Source organism: Malaclemys terrapin, chromosome 2 (genome assembly GCF_027887155.1).
Source record: "Malaclemys terrapin pileata isolate rMalTer1 chromosome 2, rMalTer1.hap1, whole genome shotgun sequence".
Classification (NCBI taxonomy): domain Eukaryota; kingdom Metazoa; phylum Chordata; order Testudines; family Emydidae; genus Malaclemys; species Malaclemys terrapin.
In genome coordinates, this window is record NC_071506.1 from 170,640,182 (window position 1) to 170,667,099 (window position 26,918).

Consider the following 26,918-nt stretch of genomic DNA (forward strand, 5'->3'; position numbering starts at 1 on the left):
CAAGCTATGCACTTTGCAAACTAAGATTTGATAATTGACATAGATTAAATAGAAAGCCTTCAATAAAAGGGGCCAAATACACCCTGGAGGTAGGAAGATGCAACTCCATTTATTTCAGTGGAGTTATTCCAGTTTACACCTAGGTTAAATTTGGCTAATTGTTTTTATGATAAACAGTCTTTTGCAGGGCTGCATATACCTCATGAGAGAATTACTGCATCATTGGTCTGCAGGACTGTCCCTACCAAACAGTTGTTTTATGAGTAAGGGAGAGTTGAGCTCAATCTGCCCTAGAACAGAGTGCCTGATCCAACCATTGCAGTCAGTAGATGTCTTTCTCATTGAGGGAAAGGGAGCAAGTGAGCAAAGCATTTTCCCCTTCTTCAATCTCCCTCTGCTCTGTGGTGTGCAAAGAAGAATCCTTTGACAGTTCCCCATGCCTTGAGAAGTGTAAAAGAATATCTTTCCCTTTAGTGGTCCCCGCTCTGTCCTCCTTTCTCCATGTGATTTGAGAGAGTTGATTAGATGTTCGGATTTGTGGGGGAGGAGAGTGGTGAAGGCAAGCAAAGGTAGTAGTTTTGGAAGGAACAGAGACTGAAGGAGCAGGGAGAAACCTGGGGGGTAGTATTGAGATAGCATGTGGTGGGAAAGGAGGATGACACAAGGACAAAGTGAAAAGAAAGAGACTGGAAGAAACTGAGGGGAAAATAATGATAGAACTATTAGAAGGTGGAACAATAACAAGGAAGATGGAAGAAGAAAGGAAAGGTGAAATGATAAAAATTGAAAAAGACAAAGGGAAAAAAAATCAGTAGAGAGAGAGAGAATGGAATAAAGGAAGGTAAAGAGAAAGAAGAACCAAGGTATGGTGTATATTCATTTTGATAATTTTATTGACAGCTGGATCCCAAAATGATCGAATACATGTAAATATAAAATATTTTGTGTATACACAACTCATATTATAGATATAAAATCCATGAATAAATTCATGTGAGTGATCTCCTTGTCAAAGATGACTTATCTTGGGCTTGAATAATTTTGCCTTTGGAAGACATGATCTTGCATCTAGTGGCTTAAAAAAAAGTTTCTGAGAATAATCTCACCTGCACCTACCTTGGCAACAAAATGCACACAGAATTCTCACTCATAAGTTTTTATCTTCCACCACAAGACAGGCTGGAAACTCCTAGCTCGTAGCATTTTGCCCTTCTTAGGCACTGGTAGTTGAGTGCCTCACTTTTGTGCCTTTTTCAACTATCAATGCCCTTCTAGAGTCTTCATGCCGGTTTTTTGAGTACAGTCAGCAAAGACGCTCCTCACTTAAGCTGTATGTTGGTTTTGTTTCTTCTCTTCTGATGTTTGCCACTGTTTTCCTTATTTTTGTTTACACTCTTCTCCCACTCAGTTCCTTTGTTGATGGTTGTGTGTATGTAAGTGCGCATGCATGCAAAAGCTTCCATTTTGGGGTCTCAGTATACTTGTGGCTATGCTGAGACAGTCTCAATGTGCCCATGTTCCATTTTCCTCTGACATCAAGGGTTTTCAGCTTGTCACTTTGAGATTTCGTGCATAGCACCAAGGAGACCTCAGTATTTTACACGTTTGAACTGGGATTCTTGGTGCTACTATGATAGCTTCTTTGATGGTTTTCTTTCTTGGTGCTTTGTACCTGCTTTCCCCATCGTACTGTGGCCCTTTTAATCAGACAGCTTGGCATACCTGAGATGTCATCCAGAACATTTGCTAATTTATAACACTCTTCAGTGTAGAGATTGGTTCACTTGGACAGATGTTGGGGCAATGAAACACCTGAATGATTTTCTGTGTTCTTTTGATCTGTTTAGGAAGACAGTTAGTGCCCTGATGCCTACTTCACCTCTAGTGTGGGTAACTTGGCTTCTCCTTGATGGAAGTATGGTCCTGGAAAGAAAGCTGGCCGACTTGTAGTGCGATTACCGTGTTAATCAGCCACCACTTTTGGAAGGAATTTTGGTTGTAGGTGAAGGACCACTTTGTCATGCAGTGAAGATTGTAAAAGAAGGGTCAGCCATAAGACCTTGGAGCTTGCTCACCTTTTTCACATTTGTTAAGGCAGTAAGCTGTGGATCCAAAAAGGAGTTTCATTACCCCAGTGAGCACTAAGTTTAAGTCCAAGGTGGGTATTTGTCTTTCACCAGAGCGATTCTATTCACTTATAGTCCATTAATAAAGTATTTCTCTACAAGATGACCAAGCATGCTCTTGTTTTCTACTTCTGGATTGTGAGCTCAGATGGCTGTAAGGTGCATCTTTTATAGAAGATACGAACAGTCTCATGGATGAGAGGTATAATAAGTACTCCGAGATTGAGATATGGGGCTGTGGTTGGAGAGAGATTTTTGTCCACAGTTACTCACATAAATAGAAATCTTTTTAACAGACAGAACTAGATAGTGTTCTGTGATTTAGCAAGATGTCTTAAATTTGACCTGAGCAATTAAGTTTTGAAGCAGTTAGAGACCAACAAAGACTGTTTATCTTGAAGATTTTGCCTGAGCTGGTCCATGAGGATGTGTTTCCATGCCAGATGAACTATGGGATGTATCTGATGGTTTAGGCACCACTTCTACACAATGTAATGTCCTTTTGCAGAGCTACCTGGACTTGAGGGACGATCTGACTGCCTGCAGCTTTCAGATTGTATATTTTATCCTCCTGGGTATTCCAGTATCTGTGCTTCCTGAAGTCAGTTTTTCAGTGAGCAGCCCAGACTTGAGCATCTGAGACAATCGATCATTGTTAGTGGAGGTTGCGTTCTTCAGGATGTTGCTCCATTGATTCTCCCAGTGGAAAGAGTTGACACCTTTTGGAGTATCAGCAGCAGAAGAGATATGTTATCTACATTGGGGATGTATTATTGCACTAACCTATGCTTCAGGGCCTCATTCTTAATCAAGCATAAGGAGTTGCATAAGTGCTTTAAGTCTTGAGGCCTGTCAGTCCACGGAAAAACACCACTGGTTGACATGTTACCTGTCAGTGTTTCTAGCCTTACATATTTTGAAGTACCTCTGTCCTCTGGTAGGAGTGCCTGGCTTGTATCAAATCCAAAATTATCCGAGTGAAGATGATTCTCTGAGTTAGGGTAATGCAGGATTTTTTCCCTCAGTTAATCTCTTGGCCCAACTTTTTAAATAAATAGCAAGTTGTCCTCATGGAATGTTAGAACTACTTGGGATTGGCCAGTCATCTAGCTGTGGGTATACATATATGCCTTGCCTTCTGAGGTGGCCTTGTCATGGCATCAGTGTCCTTTTTGTTACTTTATACCCCATAGCTAGAACTATGTCTTAATAACCATACATGATGTAAGCATTCTGTTTTATTAACCATGTGTCACAAGGAAAACTTAACTTACAAAATCAGCTTTGTCTCTTGCGCTTCTCTTAAGTTCTTCTTTGAGTGCTTGCTCATGTCCATTACGTTGTAGGTGTGTGTGCTCCCCACATGCCCCAGTGCTGGAAGTTTTTCCCTTAGTGGTATCTGTAGGGGTTTGGCTCTGGTGCCCGCTGGAGTGGCACGCGTATGCACCAGTATAAGGGGTGCTGCCGGTTCCCCCTCCCTCACTTCCTTCTTACTGCCAGTGACGGTGCTGGAACATCTCCTTGCCCCGGCAAGCTTTCCTATTTCAGTTGTGCTTAGTAGCAAATTTGTTGTATATAGTTGTTAAAGTTGTATAGTTAATAGTTCCCTTAGTGTTAAGTTAGAATTAGTTAGTCCCATGCGGGACTTAGCCTAGAGACAGGGCATGCCGTGGTCCCCGTGCTTCAAGCCTTGTGACTGCTGCAAAAAAACTTGTGCCAGTCAGCGATCCCCCATAAAAGCTGCCTGAAGTGTTTAGGGGAAACCCACATGAGTGACAAGTGTCACATTGCAAGAGCTTCAGGCTGCAGAACAAAAAGGAGCAGGCCATTGGTCTCCGAGCACTCCTTATGGAGTCAGCCCTTGCACCAGCCTCGGAGCCAACAAGATCAGACTCTGATCCAAGCATTGTGGCCTCAGTGCAGAGCACACTGCCAGCACCGACCTCCAACCAGTGCTGATCCCCATCCCCGGTACAAGCTAAAAAGTAAAGAAAAGCTAGGAGAGGGCATTCTCCTACATCCCGGAAAAGGAAGGAGAGAGTGGGAGGAGAGCAAAGACCTGCGCGGGGCAGCTCTTCCCCTCCAGACGTTAGCCAGGCTCCAGCTCCCATTGAGCTGTCAAACCCACTTTCAAACCCCACCACCACCACGGAAACTGGCAGAGGCACTCAGCACCTGGCAGTGCCATCCATGCTGGAGGCCTTTCAGGCCACTAAGAACATACTGTCTCTTTCAGTGCTGCCCACATCGGTTAGTGAAGGTACCCCGTTCGAGAGGTGAACATGCCCTGGAACCCTTCCAGTGGTCTCCATCAGCGCGGCACCACTCTCCACTGCAGGGGATGCCCCATCAGCACTCTTCTGAACAGTGCCACCAGCCCCCAGATGCAGGTCAGTTTACCTGATAGAGTTCCCAGCGTTGGTCCCTGGACTTTAGGCAGCATTCCTCGGGGTCCCGGTATCGATCGCTGGCGGTCTGGCGCAGATCTGCAGAGGCATGTCACCAGTCCCCAGAGCCCCAGGTCGGGAGCGCCCGAGTCGGTCTCTCAGTCCTCGGCACCACTCCAGAGGGTCAAGGTGCCAGTCCCTGGAGCCTTGTCATCGGTCTCTGGATTGACAATACAGATCACTGCGAGCACATTGACATCTCCGAGACATCTATCCTCTTGCTCCCGCTCCCTGTGGAACGGCACCATTCTCAAAGCGTGATGCGTTGATCACCAGGGTACTGTCGCCAATCTGCCAGACGCCAACACTGGTCACTGGAGTCATGGCACCAAGAGCCTTCATGGCACCAAGAGCCTTCATGTCTATGCAGATCCCCAATGGAGGTCTGCGGAGAGAGCTGATAGGAATGGGATAGACAGGAGGCCTCAGTACTGTTCTGGGCCCCCAGACAAGTCTCTCCCTCCTCAGGCTATGACAGCGAGGAGGAAGACCTGCCTGCAGGCCAAGGTCACCCACTGGAGACGTCAGCATTCCCTTCTGGGCCACCAATAGCCGCATAACCCCAGGGCCAGTGGCCGGCCTCTTGGTTTCTCCATCCATCGCAAGGGCATCGGTTGGTTTTAGGGGCATTTGAAAGACGATTGGCGACAGTCTCCCACCCGCCCCCTGACGTGGACGCAGAGTTGGAGCAAGCTCCCCAGGAACAGCCAGCCTTGGCTGATGCTCCCCTGACAGAAGCGGTGGAGTTGGCTGCCCCACCTGTACCTGCCTCCTCATCATCTTCGCCCGATGAGGTGATAGCAGAACTTCCCCAGGGTGATACAAGAGCCCACCATGAGCTTTTGAAAAGTGTGACATCGAACCTGGGGAACATGAGCATGCTTGTTGCTCTGAGAAAGAGATTTAGGAGGAAAACCCTCAGATGTTTGTGGACCCTTCATAACTGATGGAAATGGAAGGGGAATAAAGCAATGATAGTGTGGACATACTTATCCTGTGTTCCAGCTGGCCTTTGGATCCACTGGTCAGATTCTTACTTGTTGAATCTGTCTTGCTTCCCGTTTCAGATGTCAGTGCCAATTTTAGATGCCTTGTCTTAAACCCTGGAGATGTGCTGGGAGCCAAAGAGGCTCTCATTGGTCCTGCACAGAACCTGTGGCGCTGAGAGCCTCTGAACTTGAGCTTTGCTGCCAAGGCAATAAGACTACCTGCAGGCATTTTCTGCCTCTTTCCTTGCCCTCCAGATGTAGCTCTTACCTATGAAATAGCATGAGGAGGACCACGCCTTTTCCAGAGAGTTGCATCTGAGACTCAAAAAACCGCTGGGCAAGAGGTATAACCTGTAGAGCTTGATCTCTCTTACTAGCAGGTGCACAAAAAAGCATCTTAAGGGCCTAAAATACTAGCTAAGTGTTTTCTCACTAAAACTTCCTAAAATTACTAAAACTATAAAAAACAAATACTAACTATTTACAAATGCAAAAAGATTTTTTTTTAGCTAGGTCTGGTGAAAGACCAGGCATGCTTTCCAGATCTGTACTCTACTGCAGTTGGAAGGAATTGAGACGGTTGTGTTGCCATTTCCCCATTTTTATACTTTGCTATCCTTATGGCTTCAAACATTCAAAAGACATGTGGGCTTCCCCAACTGGCACTGTTTCTAGAAGGTTCCACCAGTCTGCTGAACCATGGACACATCTCCTAATAGATGAAATGTACAGTGACTTCTTGGAGTGATTGGGGTTTAGGAACCCTTCCACAAGGTCTTCTAGTGTTTCCCACCTTCTAACCTTCACAAAATTATTTTTAACCAGAACTATGGCAAGTTTTGACACTTCTCCTGTTGTTGTCTTTGTTCTTTTCATCTCAGTCTCCATGTTTTTGGGCCATCTCTTAGTACTTGCACCTCAAGTGAGCAGAGCTCTTTACTTTCTTGAAATGGATTCAAATTTTTATTTTCCCCTGAAGACACAGACCTTTGCAGGACACCTAAGGCCATGTGTCGTGCAGAGGATCAGTACTTGAGGTGTCCTGTGAATATTCCTCTTCTCCCATTGTACTTTCTGTGAGCCAGAATGACATGGAAGTATATTATTGTAGCCACATACCCATAGAACTGAAGGAGTCTGTGCTGTCAGGGAGTAGCTTATTCGTCAATGTTTCTAGTTAAACAAGAGATACATCACAGCTCTTCTATCTTAGGATCAGAGTAAAAATTCAAGTTTAATGGAATTTTGAAAAATATAGGTCCGCAGTAGCTGAAGATGCTATGCAAGATTGTCAGCACATGGCACAGTCCCCCTTTTGTGACATGTTTATCTGTGGGAAAGCTCCTTAGCTCACTTTGATGTAGTTTAAATGTATTTTAATTTTTTTTTCTCTCCCTCTGACTCTTTTGTTCAGTTGTACTCAGAATGACCAAGGCACCTGACTTCTCAGGAAATGAAAGAAATAGTTCCAATAAAAAAATTCTAAAATTCTCTTAAACACGCGTCTAAAATAGTTTTTTCTACAAAATATGTGGCATATACAGATATACATTAGTGCAGTGTATCATAAAGGTTTTATTGGCACTTATTTGGGCCAACCTTCCATAGCTCACAGAGGGCTTCACTGCTGCTGAGTGATGCAGCCATTCCAGACTTATGTCAGTAAAACATATCACAATACCATATGTTCTGCATATGCCACATTTTAAGTGTGCCTGTGCACCCATATTTATTACTTATTTTTATATTAAGATTTCAGTTTCTTGATTGTCTTTTTATTATTTCCAGGAGTGGGTAACCTGTGATGATGGTACCTTTTAAAGAAAGGAATTAGTTACTCATAATTCTTCTTTGTAGATATCATCTCGCAGGATTCCCACTCATGCACCCACCTCAGTTTGGGGTTCTGTTTTTGAAGTGAGGTGTTGTTTTTATTAATTTTTTCCATTCTTTTGCCTGCCTTCTCCTTGGCTGAGGTGGAGATGCTGTTGGTTTTTTTTTTTTTTTTTTTTTCCAAGTAGTTCTGATTCCTGTATATTTCAGATTTGACTGGAAGGGTCTAGAGGCACTAGAAGTCAGAAAGGCATGAAAGGGAAGGGGCTTATGCTCAGCTATCAGTGACTGAGGGTTAAAAATCTTAAGAATAGGGGAATTCCTGGCTTGTCTGTCTCTGGAAGCACAAGATAAAGAGTGGAAATTCTGAGTGAACTTCAGAGAGGATTACAGATAAGTAAGTTTCTTTTATAATTTAAAGTGAAGGGAGAGTGAAACTAGAAGTATTATGGTATTCATTAAAATCTGCATACAAATATTCTTATATTGTTCGTAGGAGAGAAGCGTGCCTACCTATCACTTCCCAGGCCAGGGGTAAGTTTTGTGGATTGTTACTTTTTTGTTGTTGTGCATCTGTTGATAACTATATGACCCCTACAACTTGCATATTGCTCGTGTATTAACTGCTTTGTAAAGATACAGACAATAAAACCTTGTTAATGCACACCTTGATTGTATGGCCCTTTGTGAGTTACTGGATTTTGTGAATTAGTTAGTAAAAGAGTAAACATTTTAAAAAGCCAGGGTAATTCATCATAAAATATGCTTTTGTTATTTACTTTACAATTCTATCTTCATTTTAATTAATTATAGTTTGAAATGTACAGAATGTCTTTATTTTTACAAGATGTACCATAGTACATTTATTATTACAGTATCATGACTGCACTGTAATATATTGTAAAAATAGGTTTTGTAACCGGACACCTCCGTACACTATTGTCTGAGCTAGTAACTCTTTTATTGAAGGAGAGATTGACTTGTTTGTGCATACTAGGAGGTGTCCATGCTAGCAAGGCTCTACTGTCTGTAAATAAAATTGTTTTTTCATTCAGACTTTATTATGTCATTTTTTATGTGCTAAATCAGTTTATTACTAATGCTGCACAATAGGTCAACAGATCAATCTAGAGTATATAATACACTAGTTTCTGAAAATATCCATCTGCTGGTAAACCATCTAGTAAGTCCTGTTCGTATTACTGTTATATAGTCATAAAAATAACAAAATAACATATTACACATATTAGTCCTCTCATGGGGGAAGGGAAATGATAATATTATCTCCAACTTTATTTTCTCTTTCCCTGATCCCCTTTCTAAACCTGTAGCATTGAGGAGTTGGTGGTATGGCATAATCGCCTGTTCTTCTTCAGCCTTCTTTGAATGGTTCTGCAGCAGTTTCAGAAGCAGTACTTTAACTGTTGTTATACCTTTTCATTAAGGGTAAAGTACCTTAAAGATAAAATTGGTTCATTCTTGAGCCTACTTAAGGGCTTACTTGGGATTTAAGTGGTGCTATGCTGGGCCTTTTGCAAAGGAGTGAATGTCACCTTCTGGAAGAGTAGATAATAAGGGGAGAAGACTAGAATTTTTTTGGTTAACTGGTTCAGTGATTACTGATGTATAGTTTGTCCCCAGAAGAACTATCTATGTAGCCTTTGGTTTTGGGATATAAATCATACTGCTCGGCTGTCTTTGAAAGCTCTTGTTCATTTCCCTTTGATTCTCAGCTGGCATTATAGAGCAGAGCATTTCAGGAGGGAAAAAGAGTTGAGAGGTCAAGAAAGAGTAAGGAGGTTGCATTGTTGAGTATTGTGAAGATAAATTGACACTTTCCTGTTTATTTTTTATTAGCATGGCCGTCCTTAGGATTTATGGGGCACTACGCAGTATTATTAAGCTGGTGCCCATACCCGACAGCAGCCTGGGCTCGCAGCCCAGTGGGGGGGATGGGGGAGGCAGCAAAGGATACCGAGCTGCCCGGCCCACCTCACAGTGGCGGAGAGTCACAGTTCCCCGCAGAGACCCCCGTACCCTCTCCCTCACGCAGAATGCGCAGCACCAGCGCATTCGGCTCTCTAAATATGGCCCCTGCCTAAGGACACTGCAGTGCACGCTGGGTGTGCGGGAGCCGACTCACTCTTACCTGCTGTCATGGATGGTGGGTAAAGCTGCCGCTTGAGGCGGCTAGCTCCCCAGCCCACCTCTTCTGCCTGTGGCCCCACCCATACTCCACCCTTGCTCTGCCCCAGGCCCTGCCCCTGCCGCGGCAGCGCTGTGAATTCTGAAGTGTAGCCAAGGCCTAGATCTCCTCCGGAGTAAGAGTCACCAGGCTGGAGCAGCTAGCTGTGGGAGCCTGCAGGAAGGGTCAGAACAGGGATAGGAAGAGGCAGGAGGGTGGACACTAAGACCAGGGGTGCCCCAAATTTCCGGGTGCCCTATGCAGCCGCCTATGCCTAAGGATGGCCCTGTTTACTAGCCAAAATCCTAGTTCCCTCTGAGGCAGCTTCATGTGTAAAAAGCTTGATATAGAAAGAAATTGAATAATTCTGGTTGGTTCCCCATTGCCGGCTCTGCACCCACACTGCTCGAGAACAAACACCAACAGGCAAAAGTAGTATAAAGAATAGGGAAGAAAAATATGTGTGTGGTTGGGGGAGGGGAAAAAGCACTTAAAAAGGGGGATAAGCGGAGGCGGAGTATAGAAATGCTATAGAAAAGGAGGGAGATTGGGACAGATTCATAGCTGAAGTAGACCCGGTCAAACATTTTCCAACAGAACAGTTTCCTGTTGGAAAATGCTGATTTGACAAAAATAAAATATTTCACAGAAACACACTGAAACTGTCATGGGAAGTAGTCAGACATTTTGTTCTTCTTCAGGTGCTGGTCCCTATGTGTATTCCACACATGGGCACATGCACACCACCTGCCTGAGTCTGGAAATTCTAACCAGTATGCAGTAGTTCTGCTCATGCTTCAGACTGAGGACATAAGAGGCAATGTGGGCTAACGCCTCTCCAGTTCCTTCTGACCACTTCATGGCCTGAATTGGAATCCCTGTGTCCACAGATTTTTCTTGCTTTTATCCTTAGTAGTCTGCAAATAAATGTATAAATAATTTTTAAATTAGTAGAGTTAGTGTAAATAGTTATTTCCCTATACCAGGGACTTCCTCGTCCTGGTGTAGGACTATGCCGAGAGTCCCCGCATTCATGAACTGTGTCTCCTGTCCTTGCTCCTTCTCTGAGCGATGATCACCAAAGCTCTCTCTACAGCTTGGGTGAGATGCATATTGCTGCGAAGTGCAACATTTGTCACTCGTTTCCACCACAAACCTGCAAAGTTCATGAGCTTTGATTAAGGAAACACCTTAAGGAGAAGTCTGTGAGGCCTCACTCTGATCTGGGCCAGGGAGGCCACCTTGTACATCGGCCCCATTAGACGAGCAGCACTCCTTCAAGTACATACTTAGGAGTGGAGCCTACAACAGCGAAGCCTAAGGTCTCTTCTGCCTGGGCTTCCCATGAGTGTAGGGAGCCACTCACATGGTCGGAAGGACAGATCCTCATCCAAATCTGCCCATAAAAGAAGGGATTCCTCCCCAAACCCATTCAGGATGGGTGAGTCTTTGCGTATGGATCGTGTTGGTCCAGGACCGCAAAAGATCCCCAGGCTGGAGGGTAAAGCGCACAAGGAAAAGGATCTGTCAATACGTTGGTGGCACCAGCTCCAAAACACAAGGACTGATATCTGTTGGCTCCATCCAGAACTGCTGGACCTGGTTGTTCCTTGGTACCAGCCTGCCCTTCAAGGACTGCCCAACTTCCAGAATGTATTGGAATTATTGATCCTGACCATTAGAATGCCCTGAACAGCTGGTCATGTGGACACCTACGCTTTGCCTGGTCATCCTGAGACACACATGTCACTGATGCAGTTAAGTCCTCTGTTGTAGCAAAGAACAATCCCCTCTCCAGCCCCTGGGCAAGAGCATCCACCCTCTGTAACCATTGGCCCGAGCAGTGCAGACAGAGTTCTTAGATTCGGATGAGTTGGACACCCTAGCTGGTTCATCTCCTCATAGAGAGCTGAGTCCTGATAAACAGTCAAAGAGCTCTGAATGCCAACCTCCCAAATATGACTTCCCAGGGACCATTGCTACCCGATGCCATGGAGTCCCCCTCCTGCTCCCCCACATACACATGGTTGATCCTTCCATGGGCAGAGTTGGGGTGGGGATTTCGGGGAAGGGGTTGGAATGGGGGAAGAAAAGGGGTGGGAAGAGGCGGGACGGGGCGGGGCCTCATGGAAGGGGTGGGGCCTCATGGAAGGGGTGGAGTGGGGGCAGGGCCGAGGGTGGCGGGGGGGGAGGTGTCAGTAATGCGGCCTTCGGGCCAATGTACTAGTCCTCATGTGGCCCTCATGCTCATTTGAGTTTGAGACCCCTGCTGTAGAGTTTCCCTCCCTCCCTCCTCACAAAACCCTTCCTGGTCCCCCTTCAGGGACCATTCTCATGAGGTGTAGGAGGAGGGAGTCTACCTCCAAACAAGAGGTAATAGAACAAGTGCCACCTCAGTATCAAGGGAGAGGGTTCTATACCCCTTATTTTTAGTCCCCCAAAAGACGGAGGGTGGAGACACATTCTGGACCTTCAACAACTGAGCACCTTTATTCGAAAGCCAAATTTAAGATGGGTAGACTAGCATCAATAATCCCCTCTCTACAGGAGGAAATGTGGTTTGTGGCAAGCAACATGAAGGATGCCTATTTCCATGTAGATATTCATCTGTCCCACAGAAAGTTCCTTTTGGTTTCGAGTGGGTCAGGAACATTTGCAGTTCAGAGACCTTCCCTTTGGACTAGCAACAGCACCCAAAGTATTTACAAAGGTCTTCTTTATGGTGGCAGCCAAAATGAAATGTCAGGGTTACACAGTTTTCCCATATCTCAGCGATTGGCTCGTAGTAGGTCATTGCATCTATGAGTTCAGATCAGCATCTTTGTTCTTTCTACATCTCCTAGAAGCGTTGGGTGTCTGTTTAAACAAAGAAAAGTCTGCTTTAACACCCACACAGATGATAAACTTTATCAGAGTGACACTGGACTCCATTGCAACAAGAGCTTTCCTCCCCATAGAAAGATTTTAGTTAATGAGCAATCTGATAGCACTGATGACTTGCAGACCAAGGACTATGGTCAGGATGTCCCTTTCTCTTCTAGTTCATGTGGCCTCCTGTACTTATGACACACCGTTCAGCAGGCTTCATCTACACTGCCCACTGGCCTGGCTCTAGTCAATCTACTCACCAGACCAGAATCACATCAACACCAGAGTGACTTTTCCCACCATGGTCAGCATCTCTCTTACCAGGAGATTGAACCTGGCACTTGGATTATCTGGGAGGCCAGACTGCACGTTCATCTACTGGAACTGAGAGCAGTCCACCTGGCATGCAGGGCTTTTCTCCCGCTCATTCATTCGCTTCATGTCCAAGTAATGTCAGACAACATCACCATGGTCTTACATAAACAAACAGGGTAGAGCAAGATGTCTTCCCCTTTTTGTAGGAGTCAGGCTTTGGAACTGGTGCATCACAAACCACATCAGTACCAGCCACATACCTTCCAAATGCCCCAAACTCCCCAACAGATAACCTGAGCAGATACTTTTCTGCAAACCATGCATGGGAGATCTCAGCTCTATACTGAGCTAGATATTCACTCAGTGGGGAACAGCTCAATGGGATCTCTTCACGTCCCAAATGAACAGGAAGCTTCACTTGTACTTCTCCAGAGGAGCTATAGGTCACAGTCCCAGGGCAATGCTCTCCTGTTGTCATGGACAGACAATCTCAGATATGCCTTTCCTCCCATTCCCCTGTTACCACAGGTCTTAAGAAACATCCCTCAGGACAGGGCCAAAGTCATTCTTCTCATGCCCAGCTGGCCCAGATACTTTTGGTTCCTGTAGCTCCTGAGAATGTCAAGCCATCCTCCTGTCGGGATCTGCCCCTTCCTTATTCAGGAAGGGTGCAGAATCAGCCACCCCAATCCATACCCTCTCGACCTCATGGCCTAGTGTTTTGGATGGGCATCAGAACGAGAACACTGTTGCTCAGCACCAGGCCAAGCTATTCTTACTCAAAGTAAGAAAGACTTAGAACCTGCTACCTAGCTAAAAGGAGATGCTTGTCTACCTAGGCTCAGAATAAACCGCCGCTTCCAACTTCTGCAAATATCTTAGTTGTTTAAGATTATTTCCTGTTTTTAAAAAAACTCAAGTCCTTCCATTAGCTCACCATTGGTCCATCTTGCAGCAGTCAGTGCCTTCCTGGCAGTGAGGTTTATGAAAGGCCTAGTCAGGACCTTTCTGCCAGTTGTAAAACTTACACCTGAATGTGACCTCAACCTCATCCTATTAGCACTCACCAGGCCACCATTTGAACATGTGGTAACATGCTCCATGTCGCACCTGTCCATGAAAGTCATGTTTCTAGTTGCTATTTCCTCAACCAGAAGGGTGAGTGAGATGGGAGCCCTCCTGGCAGACCCACCGTATGCGGTTTTTCTCCCTTCACCTACATACTAAATTCTTCCTCAAGGTTATTTCTGAAATCCACATCAACCAAACTATCCGCTTACCCATTTTATTCCTGAAACCCCATGTTTCTGCTGAGGCTGGCCGACTTCATTCCCTCAACCTCAGACGCACCTTAGCATTCTACCTGCAGAGGACCACATTTGTCAGAAAATCATTTAGGCTATTTCTTGCTATAGTGGAATGGACTCGAGGACAAGCTATATCCTCTCAGAGAATCTCCTAATGGAGTTCTGGTTACATCATCATGTGCTATGAATTAGCACATTTCCCTCTGCCTGAGGTAAGAGCACATTCCACAAGAGCATAAGCTGTCTTTACAACATCCCGGCAGGAAGTACCCATACTGGACATATGCAGAGGCTCCATTTACAAAACATTATGCGCTAGTTCAGGCATCCTCTCACCCTTCACCTCTCCAGTCTCAACACTCCTTGTCAATCACCCACGTGTGGAATACACATAGGTGCCGGCACTCAAAGAAGAAATGGAGGTTGTTTATCTGTAACTGGAAGTTCTTCGAGATGTGTGGTCCCTATCTGTACTCCACTACCCGCCCTCTGTCCCCTCTGCTTCAGATCCTCCTCGTTTCACGATAGGAGGAGGAACTGGAGAGACTTCAGCCTGCGCTTCCTCTTACATGCTTGGTCTGGAGCATGAGGAGGACTACTGAGTATGCGTGGGCCAACGGACACTGCTTGTTAGACTTTCCGGACTGGGGTGTATGGCATGCATGCACACTCACATGTGGAATACACTTAGGGACCACACATCTTGAAGAACTTCCAGTTACAGGTAAGTAACCTCTATTTTTAACTTTTTTACTTTTTTTATCTTATTAATTGCAATATTAAAGTCAAAACATTTAAATTTTTAGATACGTGACAAATTATAATAAATCAGAATGATGAAGTTGAAAGAAAATACTTTTGGAGTATTTCATTTCATGAAGAATTCTGAGATTTTGATGTTTCTGCCCAATTAAGGATGAAACCAAATTTCAAAATCCCAGAATTCCCACACAGCAAACAGTTTTTTCAAGCAGCTGTAACCTGTACTAAGAGTATCACCACTACACACATGCTTCAGAAACCTGCCACCACCTATCCCTTTGCAATTGATTGTATCTGTGCTAATAGGAAGAAATTGTGATCAATAACAGCTAGGCAGATCTTTGTGAAACGTTAAGACTCCTACATAACTAAAACATATAGGAAGTGGTATTTACAGGCAATGGAAATCCTGCATGGGAGACTCACATCTGAGAAGACTGCATCCTCCTTTAAGTAGCATGCTTGACCTGCACGTAGAGCATATTACTTGTGGCTTGTCTACACAGGGACACTCAGAAAAGTTAACACTAATTAAACAAAGGAGTGAAATGAAAGTGCATTAAACAGCTGTGTGGATGTTCTCATTCAGAAGTAAAGAGGCCTTAGTTCACGTAAGCTAAAGCAAACTATGTTCACTTTATTTCTGAATGAGAAATAAGTTGTAACACATGTTGTACCTGAGGATGGGAGGCTGTCTGGGAAAGCAGTGACTCACAGAAGGACTTACAGTCATCACAGATAATCACCTCAACATTAGCAGTCAAAGCAATGCTGTGGCAAAAGGGGCTAATGCAATCCTTGGATGTATAAAAAGTGGGGAATATCCACTAGAAGCATGGAAGGGATATTTCCGCTGTATACAGCAAGACCACTACTAGAACACTGTGTCCAGTTCTGTTGTCCATGCTTCAAGGAGGATATGAAAATACTAGAGAGAGTTCAAAGGAGGGCCACACAATTGAACTAGGAGCTGGCAAACAGGATTTATGATGCTAGTCAAGGAGCTCAATTTATCAAAGAGAAAGTTGAGTGGTGACTCGATCGTTGTGTCTAGGTACGTACACGTGCAAAAGTTATCTGATATCAGGAGGACTTTTCAACCTGGCTTACAAAGGCTTCACAAGATCCAGTGGCTGGAGATTAAATAAAGTCGATTTTGAAATAAGACATAGTTTCCTGGTTATGAGGGTAATTAAAAATTGGAACAGTTTACTAGGGAGGTGGTAGATCCACTGTTGCTCAGTGCTTTTAAGACAAGATTAGATCTCTTTTAAAAAATATATGCTGTAATACATATATTTGGGAGATATTCTATGACCTTTATGTGCAGAGGGTCAAGCTGGATGGTTGTGGAGGTCCCTTCTGGCCTTGAAATCTGTGAATCTGAATCCCCTTGCTCCTCCCCTTCCTTCAGGGGCCATGGGCAGAACAGGATTGCTTGCATTGCACTCTGCATATTCATAACACTTTCAGTTCTGTTAAGATAAGATAATCAAATCAGTCATCTGCAGGTGTCAGGAAATAATTAGGGCTGTCAATTAATCGCAGTTAACTCACTCGATTAACTCAAAAAAATGAATCGCAATTTAAAAAATTAATCGTGATTAATCACACTGTTAAACAATCACTACCAATTGAAATTTATTAAATATTTTGGATGTTTTTCTACATTTTCAAATATATTGATTTCTATTACAACACAGAATACAAAGTGTACAGTGCTCACTTTATATTATTATTTTTTATTACAAATATTTGCACTGTTAAAAATCAACAAAAGGAATACTATTTTTCAATTAACTTCATACAAGTACACCTCTACCCCAGTATAACGCGACCCGATATAACACGAATTCGGATATAACGCGGTAAAGCAGTGCTCCGGGGGGGTGGGGCGGGGCTGCGCACTCTGGTGGATCAAAGCAAGTTCAATATAACGCAATTTCACCTATAACGCGGTAAGATTTTTTGGCTCCCGAGGACAGCATTATATCGAGGTAGAGGTGTACTGTAGTTCAATTTCTTTATTCTGAAAGCATAACTTACAAATGCAGATTTTTTGTTGTTACATAACTGCTCTCAAAAACAAAACAATATAAAACTTTAGAGCCTACAAGTCCACTCAGTCCTACTTCTTGTTCAGCCAATCACTAAGACAAACAAGTTTGTTTACATTTACAGGAGATGCTGCTGCCTGCCTCTTATTTACAATGTCACCTGAAAGTGAGAACAGGTGTTCTCATGGCACTGCTGTAGCCAGTGTTGTGAGGTATTTAAGTGCCAAATACGCTAAACATTCGTATGCCCCTTCATGCTTCGGCCACCATTCCAGAGGGACATGCTTCCATGCTGATGATGCTCGTGAAAAAAATTGTGACTGAACTCCTTGGGGGAGAACTGTACGTCTTCGGCTCAGTTTTACCCGCATTCTGCCATATATTTCATGTTAAAGCAGTCAGATGATGACCAATCACATGTTCATTTTAAGAGCACTTTCACAGCAGATTTAACAAAAGGCAAAGAACATACCAATGTGAGATTTCTAAAAATAGCTACAGCACTTGACCCAAGATTTAAGAATCTGAAGTTCCTTCCAAAATCTGAGACGAACGAGGTGTGGCGCATGCTTCCAGAAGTTTTAAAAGAGCAACACTCAGACGTGGAAACTATAGAACCCGAACCACCAAAAAAAAAAATCAACCTTCTGCTGGTGGCATCTGATTCAGATGATGAAAATGAACGTGCATCAGTCCATTCTCTGGATCGTTATCGAGCAGAACCCATCATCACCATGGACACATATCCTATGGAGTGGTGGTTAAAGATGAAGGGACATATGAATCTTTAGCACATCTGGCATGTAAATATCTTTCGACGCCGGCTACAACAGTGCCATGCGAACACCTGTTCTCACTTTCAGGTGACATTGTACACAAGAAGCGGGCAGCACTATCTCCTGTAAATTGTAACCAACTTTGGTTGTCGGAGCGATTGGTTGAACAAGAAGTAGGACTGAGTGGACTTGTAGGCTCTAAAGTTTTTTACATTGTTTTATTTTTCAATGCAGTTATTTTTTGTACATAATTCTGCAGTACTTGTATGAGGTGAATTGAAAAATACTATTTCTTTTGTTTTTTACAGTGCAAATGCTTGTAATCAAAAATAAATATAAAGTTAGCACTGTACACTTTGTATTCTGTGTTGTAATTTAAATCAATGTATTTGAAAATGTAGAAAACATCCAAAAATATTTTAATAAATGGTATTCCAATATTGTTTAACAATGCGATTAATTGAGATTCATTTATTTTTTTAATCGTTTGACAGCCCTAGAAGTAATGTTTTTCCCTGATGCACAATTGGTTAGGTGTATTCTGGGTTTTTTCACCTTTCTTAGAAGCATCAGAGATTGTCCATGGCTGGAAATGGGACACCAGATGGGTTGGATCAGTGGTACAGAGAATCCTCTTTCTAGATGCCTGACTGATGTGTCTAGCTCAAATGCTCAGGATCATACTTATTTGCCATAGTTGGAGTCAGGAAGGAATTTTTACCCAAGGTCAGATTGCCAGGGACACTGGGTTTTGGTTTGGGTTTTTTGCCTCCCTTTGCAGCATAGAGCATGGTTTGCTTGCTGGGATCATGTTGACATTTCTCACCTAATGAATTCCCTGCCTTTACAGGGGTCTCAAGCATTGGTGGCACATTGGTCTCTCCTGTTCTTTCTAAGGCACATAGGTTAGCCTCCTGAAGACTGAATGCTTTAATTAGACTAAAGTCTTTGGGCTTAATAAAGGGGTATCTGGGTGAAAATGAATGGGCTGTGATGTACAGAAGGTAAGACAAGAAGATCTAATGTTTCCTCTGGCCTTAAACTCTATGAAACAATGTAATTTAACTTCACACCTTTAAATTGTAATAACTTTCCTGAGTCTCAATGTGTAGATAAGCCCTTATAGATCAAACAGTGTCTGTAGAGCAGTAGTAGGCAACCTGTGGACCGTGGGCCGCACACTGCCCATCAGGGTAATCTGCTGGCGGGCCACGAGACAGTTTGTTTACATTGACTGTCCGCAGGCATGGGCGCCCGCAGCTTCCAGTGGCCGCAGTTTGCCATTCCCGGCCAATGGGAGCCACAGAAAGTGGCGTGAGCTGCAGGGACATGCTGGCTGCCACTTCCCACAGCTGCCATTGGCCGGGAAGGTGAACTGCGGCCACTGGGAGCTGCGGGCAGCCATGCCTGCGGACAGTCAATGTAAACAAACTGTCTCGCGGCCTGCCAGCGAATTACTCTCATGGGCTGCATGTGGCCTGCAGGCCACAGGTTTCCCACCACTGCTGTAAAGGGAGAAATCAGTGTTGAGCAACTTTCCTGGCACCAAAGCCACGCCGCTTTGCTATTATCTGATGAAGATACTTTTTCTTTTATGCACTTATGGATGGGATATTGGGACCCAAATCTACAAAAATGTATGAACGCTTTTGTGTGCGCTTGACATAGATATGCAGAGATCTCTGTGTGCTCAACCTTGGATGATGGGCTGTGTCCCCAAAGGTGGTACTTCAGCAAGGTTACTGAAGCCAGCAAAATCCTCAATGAGGAACAGTAACAGGAAATGAAAGTCATTCTTAATTGTTAGTATTGCTATTCAATGTAATATTCTCCTATTTGCACATTTGTGTCAATTGTCTTTAAGATAGAATAGGCTGCCTTCTCCCAATAAATATGTTATGTGGTGCCATAAATACCTCATACAGTAAGGGATCTCTATACTACCATAACCATGTCAGAGAAGAATTCAATTGCAGAACTATGGTCCCTTTTAGAGTTAAAACATGGTTCTGTCTTTAATATAGGTAATGCTTAACTGTGTGTGATCTGTGTTTTTGAACTGTGCTACAACCTAGGACACAGCAAAGCAGTAACATGGTTAAAAACTCCATGCATCTGAAGAAGTGGGGTTTTTACCCATGAAAGTTTATGCCCAAATAAATCTGTTAGTGTTTAAGGTGCCACCGGACTCCTCATTGTTTTTGTGGATACAGACTAACATGGCTACCCCTCTGATACATGGTTAAAGGGCACAGTTAAAATGTATTCCTTGGCTCCAGCCCCATAAGCCTGCCTGCTGCTTATTGGCAACTTCCAGATACTGGCAACTTTTTTCTGTGAACCAAGAGGTTGATAAGAAGCAGTATCCACTGTACATATAAAATATATTACACAAAACAAACTTAAATGACATTCGGTACTATAAATGTACCGGTGGATCATTTGGTGCCAGTGCAATTTTCCCCCTCCATTTCTAGTACATATGCAGAATTAGATCTTTATAACTGTATTTTGGATAGACATTCATAGTTTATAATAAGCCTTTGGGAACTTTGGCAGGAACTTCCATGAAAGTTAAATAACAGTGAGTGGCCAATTGTGGCAGGAGATCAGTAATAGTATTCCATTAGTGCCTAGAAACCACAAGCAGGATTGAGGCTGCATTGTGCCTAGGTGCTTTACAACAGTGGTTCTCAACTAGGGGTACACCTACCCCTGGGGGTACGCAGAGCTCTGCCAGGGGGTACGTCAACTCATCTAGATCAGTATTTCTCAACCTGGTAGATGCGGGAAGGGTTTAGGAGGGTCACAAGTGCAGGGCCAGTCTCAGGGGGTGGCAAACAGGACAATTGCCTGGGTCCCCATGCCACAGGAGGCCCCCTGAAGCTAAGTTACATGCCTCAGCCCCAGGTGATGGGGTTTGGGCTTGAGGCTCCTGAAAGAGGCACAGCAGTCTGGAAAGATTTAGAACCATTGCTTTACAAAACACAGACAGACAGATTCTGATATTACATTGAAGAGCAGCTTAATTCATGATTGCCTTGAAGTCGGTAGGACCAGCCATGGAGTCAGGTGTTACTCAACCTGAGCGAGGGTATCCTTGTCTGGCCCATAGTAAGACATTTATAAAAGAGAGCAAATCCATGGAATGAGAAAAGCAACAGCTCGAGCTCACTGAATGTTCCTGTGTTGGCCTCCAGCCATTACAGTCAATAAGGATCTGAGTGGCACAGGAGGAGGAGCAGCAGCCACTGGAAGCAGTGTGCCCCTCCTGGGTTTGTGTGGATTTCAGTTTGGAGACCTGCCAAAGAGCTGATGATGAGTCAACCAGTAGGTAGCTCTTTTCTATAGCTTCAAAATCACCCCTGAGAGGTGATATAAAAAGGATGCAGCTATCCGCAAGGACTACTTGGCTTGTGAGCGGGTCATGCTGCCATGCAGGAGGGGGGCTTTGGGGTCTGGGTGAAACTTTGGAAGTCTAAGGGGCAGAACCTCCTCGCTTTTCCTTGGATACAAATCTCACTCCACATTCCATAAGGAATGTTTCAGAAGAAACCCCAAGTAGGAAAGAGTTTCCCATTCCTTACACAGAAAAATCTCTCATATGGAACATGTAGGCCTCTGTCTTAGTTACTAAAATCTTATTCTGCAAAGTACTTATAAAGATGACCTTATATTTTACTCCGTGACTTGTTACTAAATTGACTGCCTATACCTTTTATAAATTTTTTTCTTCAAATTATTTTTTGTTTGAAACAGAAGCATAATGCAAATCTGAAAGCATTAAAGCCAGACAGACTTGATACTGAGGTAAGATGCTTCCCTCTATTTAGTATTGAACCTTTTAATTATTTGTTAATTTGTATAAAGAATGTAGTGAGTGGAAAAAAATGCAGTAAGTTTATCATGTACAGGAACAAGCAAAACTTGGAAAACTTGGATTAGAACTGCATTTGCTCACATCTGATGTAGACTCTGAGACTGAGAAATGGGAGGACCAGGAGAATGAGATTGTGCGCCATGGACAAAATATATCCAGCATGGCCCACTTCATGTACTTATTTACCAGGTAATTACTCTGAATACAGTTTAAAAAGAAAAAAAGTATTTGTAGAATTTAAGGAACCAGACAGTTTTTCGCTTTATCAAGAAAGCAGAACATTAGAGGGACCTATAATTGAGTTTCATCCATATGCCTCCTGATTTTATATTCTAGTGTATAATACTTCATCAATAAACAGCTTGGTAAGCTTTTCTAAGTGCTGGACATGATTTTGTTGGCAAGCAGCTGTTTTTAGGACCTTCTATGAAAGATTTATTTTTTTTAAAGAAACACACACTGAAATTTTCAAAGCTGACCAAGAGAGTTAGTCACACAACTCCCATTTGAAAGGCAAACAGTAATTGTGGGACTAACTCCCTTCGTCAGCTTTGAAAACTTCAATGCTTATGTTTAAAAAAAAAAAAAAAAAAAAAGACATTATTCAAATGTAATTTTAAAAAAACAAAAAAGTCGCATGTTAAGGTTAATCCTTCTTTAACTTATAAAAAAAAAGTAGCTACATTCTGTTTTTCAAAATTGTGAAAGCTGCAATTAAGGTTGCAGCAGGGCTTTCATAAGAGCTTCATGTTCCAATGTTTGTAACTGCCTGAAAAAATTTCATTTTGCACTGAGATGTCTCAGTCTAGATGTGATTTTTTTCATTTTGATTTTTAGTATGAGAAAAAACCCTTGCAGCTATTGAAATTATTGAAGAATGAAAAAACTACTACTTCAGCATCTAATGACATTTTGCTCATCAATAAACACAAATGACAGAAAAATTCCTTCAGGCTTTACATTTAAATATCACTTAATATGTAATCATCTCCCCCACTTGGGCGGGAGAAAAAGATTGGCGTTAGACTGAAAAAATTGGAAAGATCATAACTAACAGAAAATGACAACTTGTTAGGATATTGAAAATATACATTTTGTACAGTGTGGGCAAGTTAACATTTTGAGAACCTTTTAATATTTGCCTTCCCTGACTTTGGTTAAATGTGTAGCTTTAAAGTTAATTATTGGAGGTTTTATCTAAATAATAAAATATTTACTTGAAGCAAATCAAATTGAAACAAAGGAAATTAAAATAGTAAAAGATTAACTATATAAATAAATAGAGAACAAGAAAAGATGTAGAGCCGCCATGCTGTGAGGATGGGGTAGAGATCAGGGATAATGAAACTAAATGTATACTTTGCCTTAATTTTCAGTAAGGATTACAATGCAGATCTTGGGGGTTATTGCCCCTTTTCTATCTGAGGGTCTAATAAAATTTCAGGGATCTTGGAGATGTTCCAGTTGGCATTAAAAATTGATGGTCTGGTATTTTCTTTGATGAAAACTTGTTTATTTACAAGGAATGTACAAAGTCCTGCTTCTCTGAATGCAGGAGGCATTTCTTAGCTTACAGCCCCAAGCCTCTTTAGCCAACACCAGACCCAAAAGCGCTCTTGCTAGCTTTTTTCTCTGGTCACACTGTAATCTGCAACTGTTTGTCTTATCTTACTTTTTGCATCTGCCTCTCTCTGTGTTCTGTTTATTCTCAGTGTCTGTGTTCTGCCCAAACACACGCCCACACCTACATATCTCAGCAAAAACCTTCAGCCCACTTAGTGCAAACTCCTGCGTGGGTTCACAACCCCCTTTTGTTTTAGGTGGGAGCGGACTTCTGATTAACAGTGACATTACTTGAAAGGCATGTCCATACCCAGGGTATGTCTACACTGAACAGTTGTCGCCAAAACTTTTGTCTTTCGCGGGTACTTAAAAAAAAAAAAAAATGGCGAAAAACAAAAGTTTTGCCGACGCAAGCGGCAGTGTGAACGCGGCTTTGTCGGCAGGAGCACTCCCCTGCTGACAAAGCTTATGCTGCTCACGGGGCTGGAAGTATTTTGTCGGCAAAAGTGCCAACAAAATACTGCAAAAGAGCATTCACACTCGCTGACTTTTAGCAACAAGGCTGTGTCGACACAGCCTTGTCGCTAAAAGCTGCATAGTGTAGACAAGCCCCCAGTCTCAAAGAGGTTTGTGATTAGAGCAGTCACTGGTGCCTCTCACCATAACAGGGCAAAAGCATGACGGCTAATGGGAAGGAGTGTATAGAAATGGAAATGATTACATCCACAGTGAAAGCCAAACCCAAAGAGCTTAATGCATTCAGGGTAGCAGGACATAATTTCTATCCCAGAATACTAAAAGAACTGACACATGAAATTGCAAGTCCAGTAGCAAGGATTTTTAATCTGTCCAATCAGGGATGGTACCATATGACTGGAGAATAGCAGACATAGTACCTATATTTAAGAAAGAGAAAAAGTTATCCGGACAACTACAGACTCATTAATCTGACCCCAATAATATGTAAGACCTCAGAACAAGACACGGGGTAAATGGAAAATGGGTTTACCAAAGGTAAACTAATATAGTATGTTTTTTTTTTTATAAGAACTGATTGTTGGTGTTTTATTTTGGATTCTTTTTAGACCAGAGAAATGTTAGATCTAATCTATCTGGACCTCACTCAACCATTTGATACAGTACCACAGGGGAAATTATTAGTTAAACTGGAGAAGATAAGGATTAGTTTAAGAATGATGGGTGTGATTGACTGGCTGTAGTGGAAATGTCAATAGGTTGTGCTGAAATTGGAACTATCTGGCTGGCAAGGAGGTTACTAGTGGAGTTCGAGGTTTGCTCTGGGGACTTTGGCACAGAAAGGAGGGTGCTCAGAAAATTTGATGACACAAAGTTGGGAGGCATCAATCCAGAGGAGCATAGGAATATTACAGAGGAAGAAGAGGATGACCTTGAGGACTGGAGTAATAGAGATGAGATTTAATAGTGCAAAGTACAAGGTCAAGCACTTAGGGATTTATAACAAGAATTTCTGCTATATGCTTAGGGATATAGATCAGGGAGGTAAACACCAGGAAGGGTGAAGAACTTTTAAAGCTAAAGGACAATGTTGGCACAAGAAAAAATAGATATAAACTATCCGTGAATAAATTTGAGCTGGAATTTAGAAAGTTTCTGACCATTATAGAAGTGAGGTTCTGGAACAGCTTCACAATAGGAGTAGCGGAGGCAAACAACCTAATTGGTTTTAAGATGGAACTGGATCATTTGTGAAATGGATTAGATGATGGGGGGTTGCCTCTGATAGCAGGGGACTGAACTCTGTGACCTTGGATGTTCCTTCCAGTCCTCTGTTCAGATAAGCAGACTGGCTATATATAATGGCTACATTTGGCAAAGTTCTAGGAGGAGAAAAAGCATGTAAACCATATTATGTAAAAAACAAGGGAACAGACTAAGCGATCACCAGCTGTACATGATATTTATTGTCTCTTTCAGAGGAGAAGGGCTGTTGAAGACTACCCAGGATTTATTTCACCAAGCAGAGGTAATTTATATTGAGGAAACAGGGATTAGTAAACTATCTAAGATGCTGTTAATGGCCAGCTTGTGGTGTTCTTGTATTTGAATTACAGAGCAATTTAAAGTTCTGCAGTTGGGGTCTTTAGCATTAAAAATTCCCAGACATCCCATAACTAAGGTAGAATTTTCCCTGAAAGCCAGCATACCTGCATTTAAGGAATTCGTTTGAGGGGCTACTATTAAAATATTAAGACTGTGTTCATCAAGCTTTGACTTTCTATAATTTGGATGTTACTTTGAGAAAGGTGTAAAATTTCTGTACAAGTAAGTTTGTGAAGGGACTCTTGTTTATTGACTATTAATAGTCTGAGATACCAGATTAATCTCAAGGAGGCACGGGGGAGACTGTACTGCTCCTTAAAAGGCCCCTTCACTTTTCTGCAGGCTCAGGAACAGATTTCTCTGCTGTGTGACACTCAGCTCAGTTGTAACTGATGTTCCATCCTTCCCTGAGCAGCATGCAGCCTTCTTTGGAGCAGGAGGAAGGGGGAAAAGCAAAAGAATTTAAATAAGAGAAAAGACCAGAAGGAATGCAAGAGAATATAACATAAAAGGACACGGGATAGAAAATTAATTTTGGAGATGGGGGATGAGTGGGTAGTAGTGGCAACTCTCAGGGCAACACATGGGAACACAGGAGCACCAGGAGGTATCCATTTACCAAATCCTTGCAAGGGACTTCAACAAAGAAAATTTGGGAACCACTGAGTTAAAATGAAACCTCATCACTCTGCATCCATGTTCTGAATCTTTGCAGGGAAAGCAATTTTTTTTATCTGAGAAAATGTCATTTTGTCCTGTATTGTGTAATTTCAAAATTGCCTAAAAAATGCAGGCAGATGTATATAACTTTAAATGTTTCCAGAGCATGGCAAAGAAATATTTCCCTCTGCCTTTAACTTTCTAGCACATCACTTTGTTGTACTACTAAGTAGTAGTCTGTTGCAATGGTTCTCAACCAGGTGTATGTGTATCCCTGCGGGTACATCAGTTCATCTAGATATTTACCTAGTTTTACAACAGGCTGCATAAAAAGCACTAGCGAAGTCAGTACAGACTAAAATTTCACACAATGATTTGTGTATAGTACTCTATACTGTATCCTGAAATGTCAGTACAATATTTATATCCAATTGATTTATTTTATAATTATATAGTGAAAATAAGCAGTTTTTTCATTAATAGTGTGCTGTGATACTCTTGTATTTTTGTCTGATTTTGTAAGCAAGTACACCCCTACCTCAATATAACGCGACCCGCTATAATGCAGTAAAGCAGTGCTCCGGGGGGGGGGTGGGACTGCGCACTCCGGTGGATCAAAGCAAGTTCAATATAACGCAGTTTCACCTATAACAAGGTAAGATTTTTTGGCTCCCGAGGACAGCGTTATATTGTGGTAGAGGTGTAGTTTAAGTGAGGTGAAACTTGGAGGTATGCGAGACAAATCAGACTCCTGAAAGGGGTACAGAAGTCTGGAAAGGTTGAGAACCACTGGTCTATTGTTCTTGAACTATCCAATGTATTTGCAAAATAAACAAACTCCTCTGAATAACTTTTTTCTGTGTCAGGTTTTTGCTACAGAGGGCATAAAGCTTGCTTCAGTTCTCACTGCCTTTTCTAATCAGGTAATGTATGACTAATAAATGGTAAAAGTGATTATTTACTTCCCCACTTTATTACACTTACGTTTGCCTGGAAGCTTGGGGTCACTGGTTTTCCTTGTAACTTACATATATGTTCTGTGATTGTAACACTGAATGGTTTTAACGT

General features: G+C 42.7%; 1 protein-coding gene across 2 annotated transcripts in view; it reads left to right on the forward strand.

Moving 5' to 3' along the window:
- The window catches only part of CTNNAL1 (catenin alpha like 1), a 138,171-nt gene that overhangs the window by 106,690 nt on the left and 4,563 nt on the right, over window positions 1-26,918 (forward strand). For both annotated transcript variants that reach the window (XM_054018540.1, XM_054018541.1), the window contains 5 exons: window positions 7,892-7,929; window positions 21,425-21,475; window positions 21,580-21,734; window positions 25,065-25,113; window positions 26,717-26,773. In XM_054018540.1, the coding sequence (XP_053874515.1) occupies window positions 7,892-7,929; window positions 21,425-21,475; window positions 21,580-21,734; window positions 25,065-25,113; window positions 26,717-26,773 (350 nt within the window). The remainder of the gene's footprint in view (window positions 1-7,891; window positions 7,930-21,424; window positions 21,476-21,579; window positions 21,735-25,064; window positions 25,114-26,716; window positions 26,774-26,918) is intronic.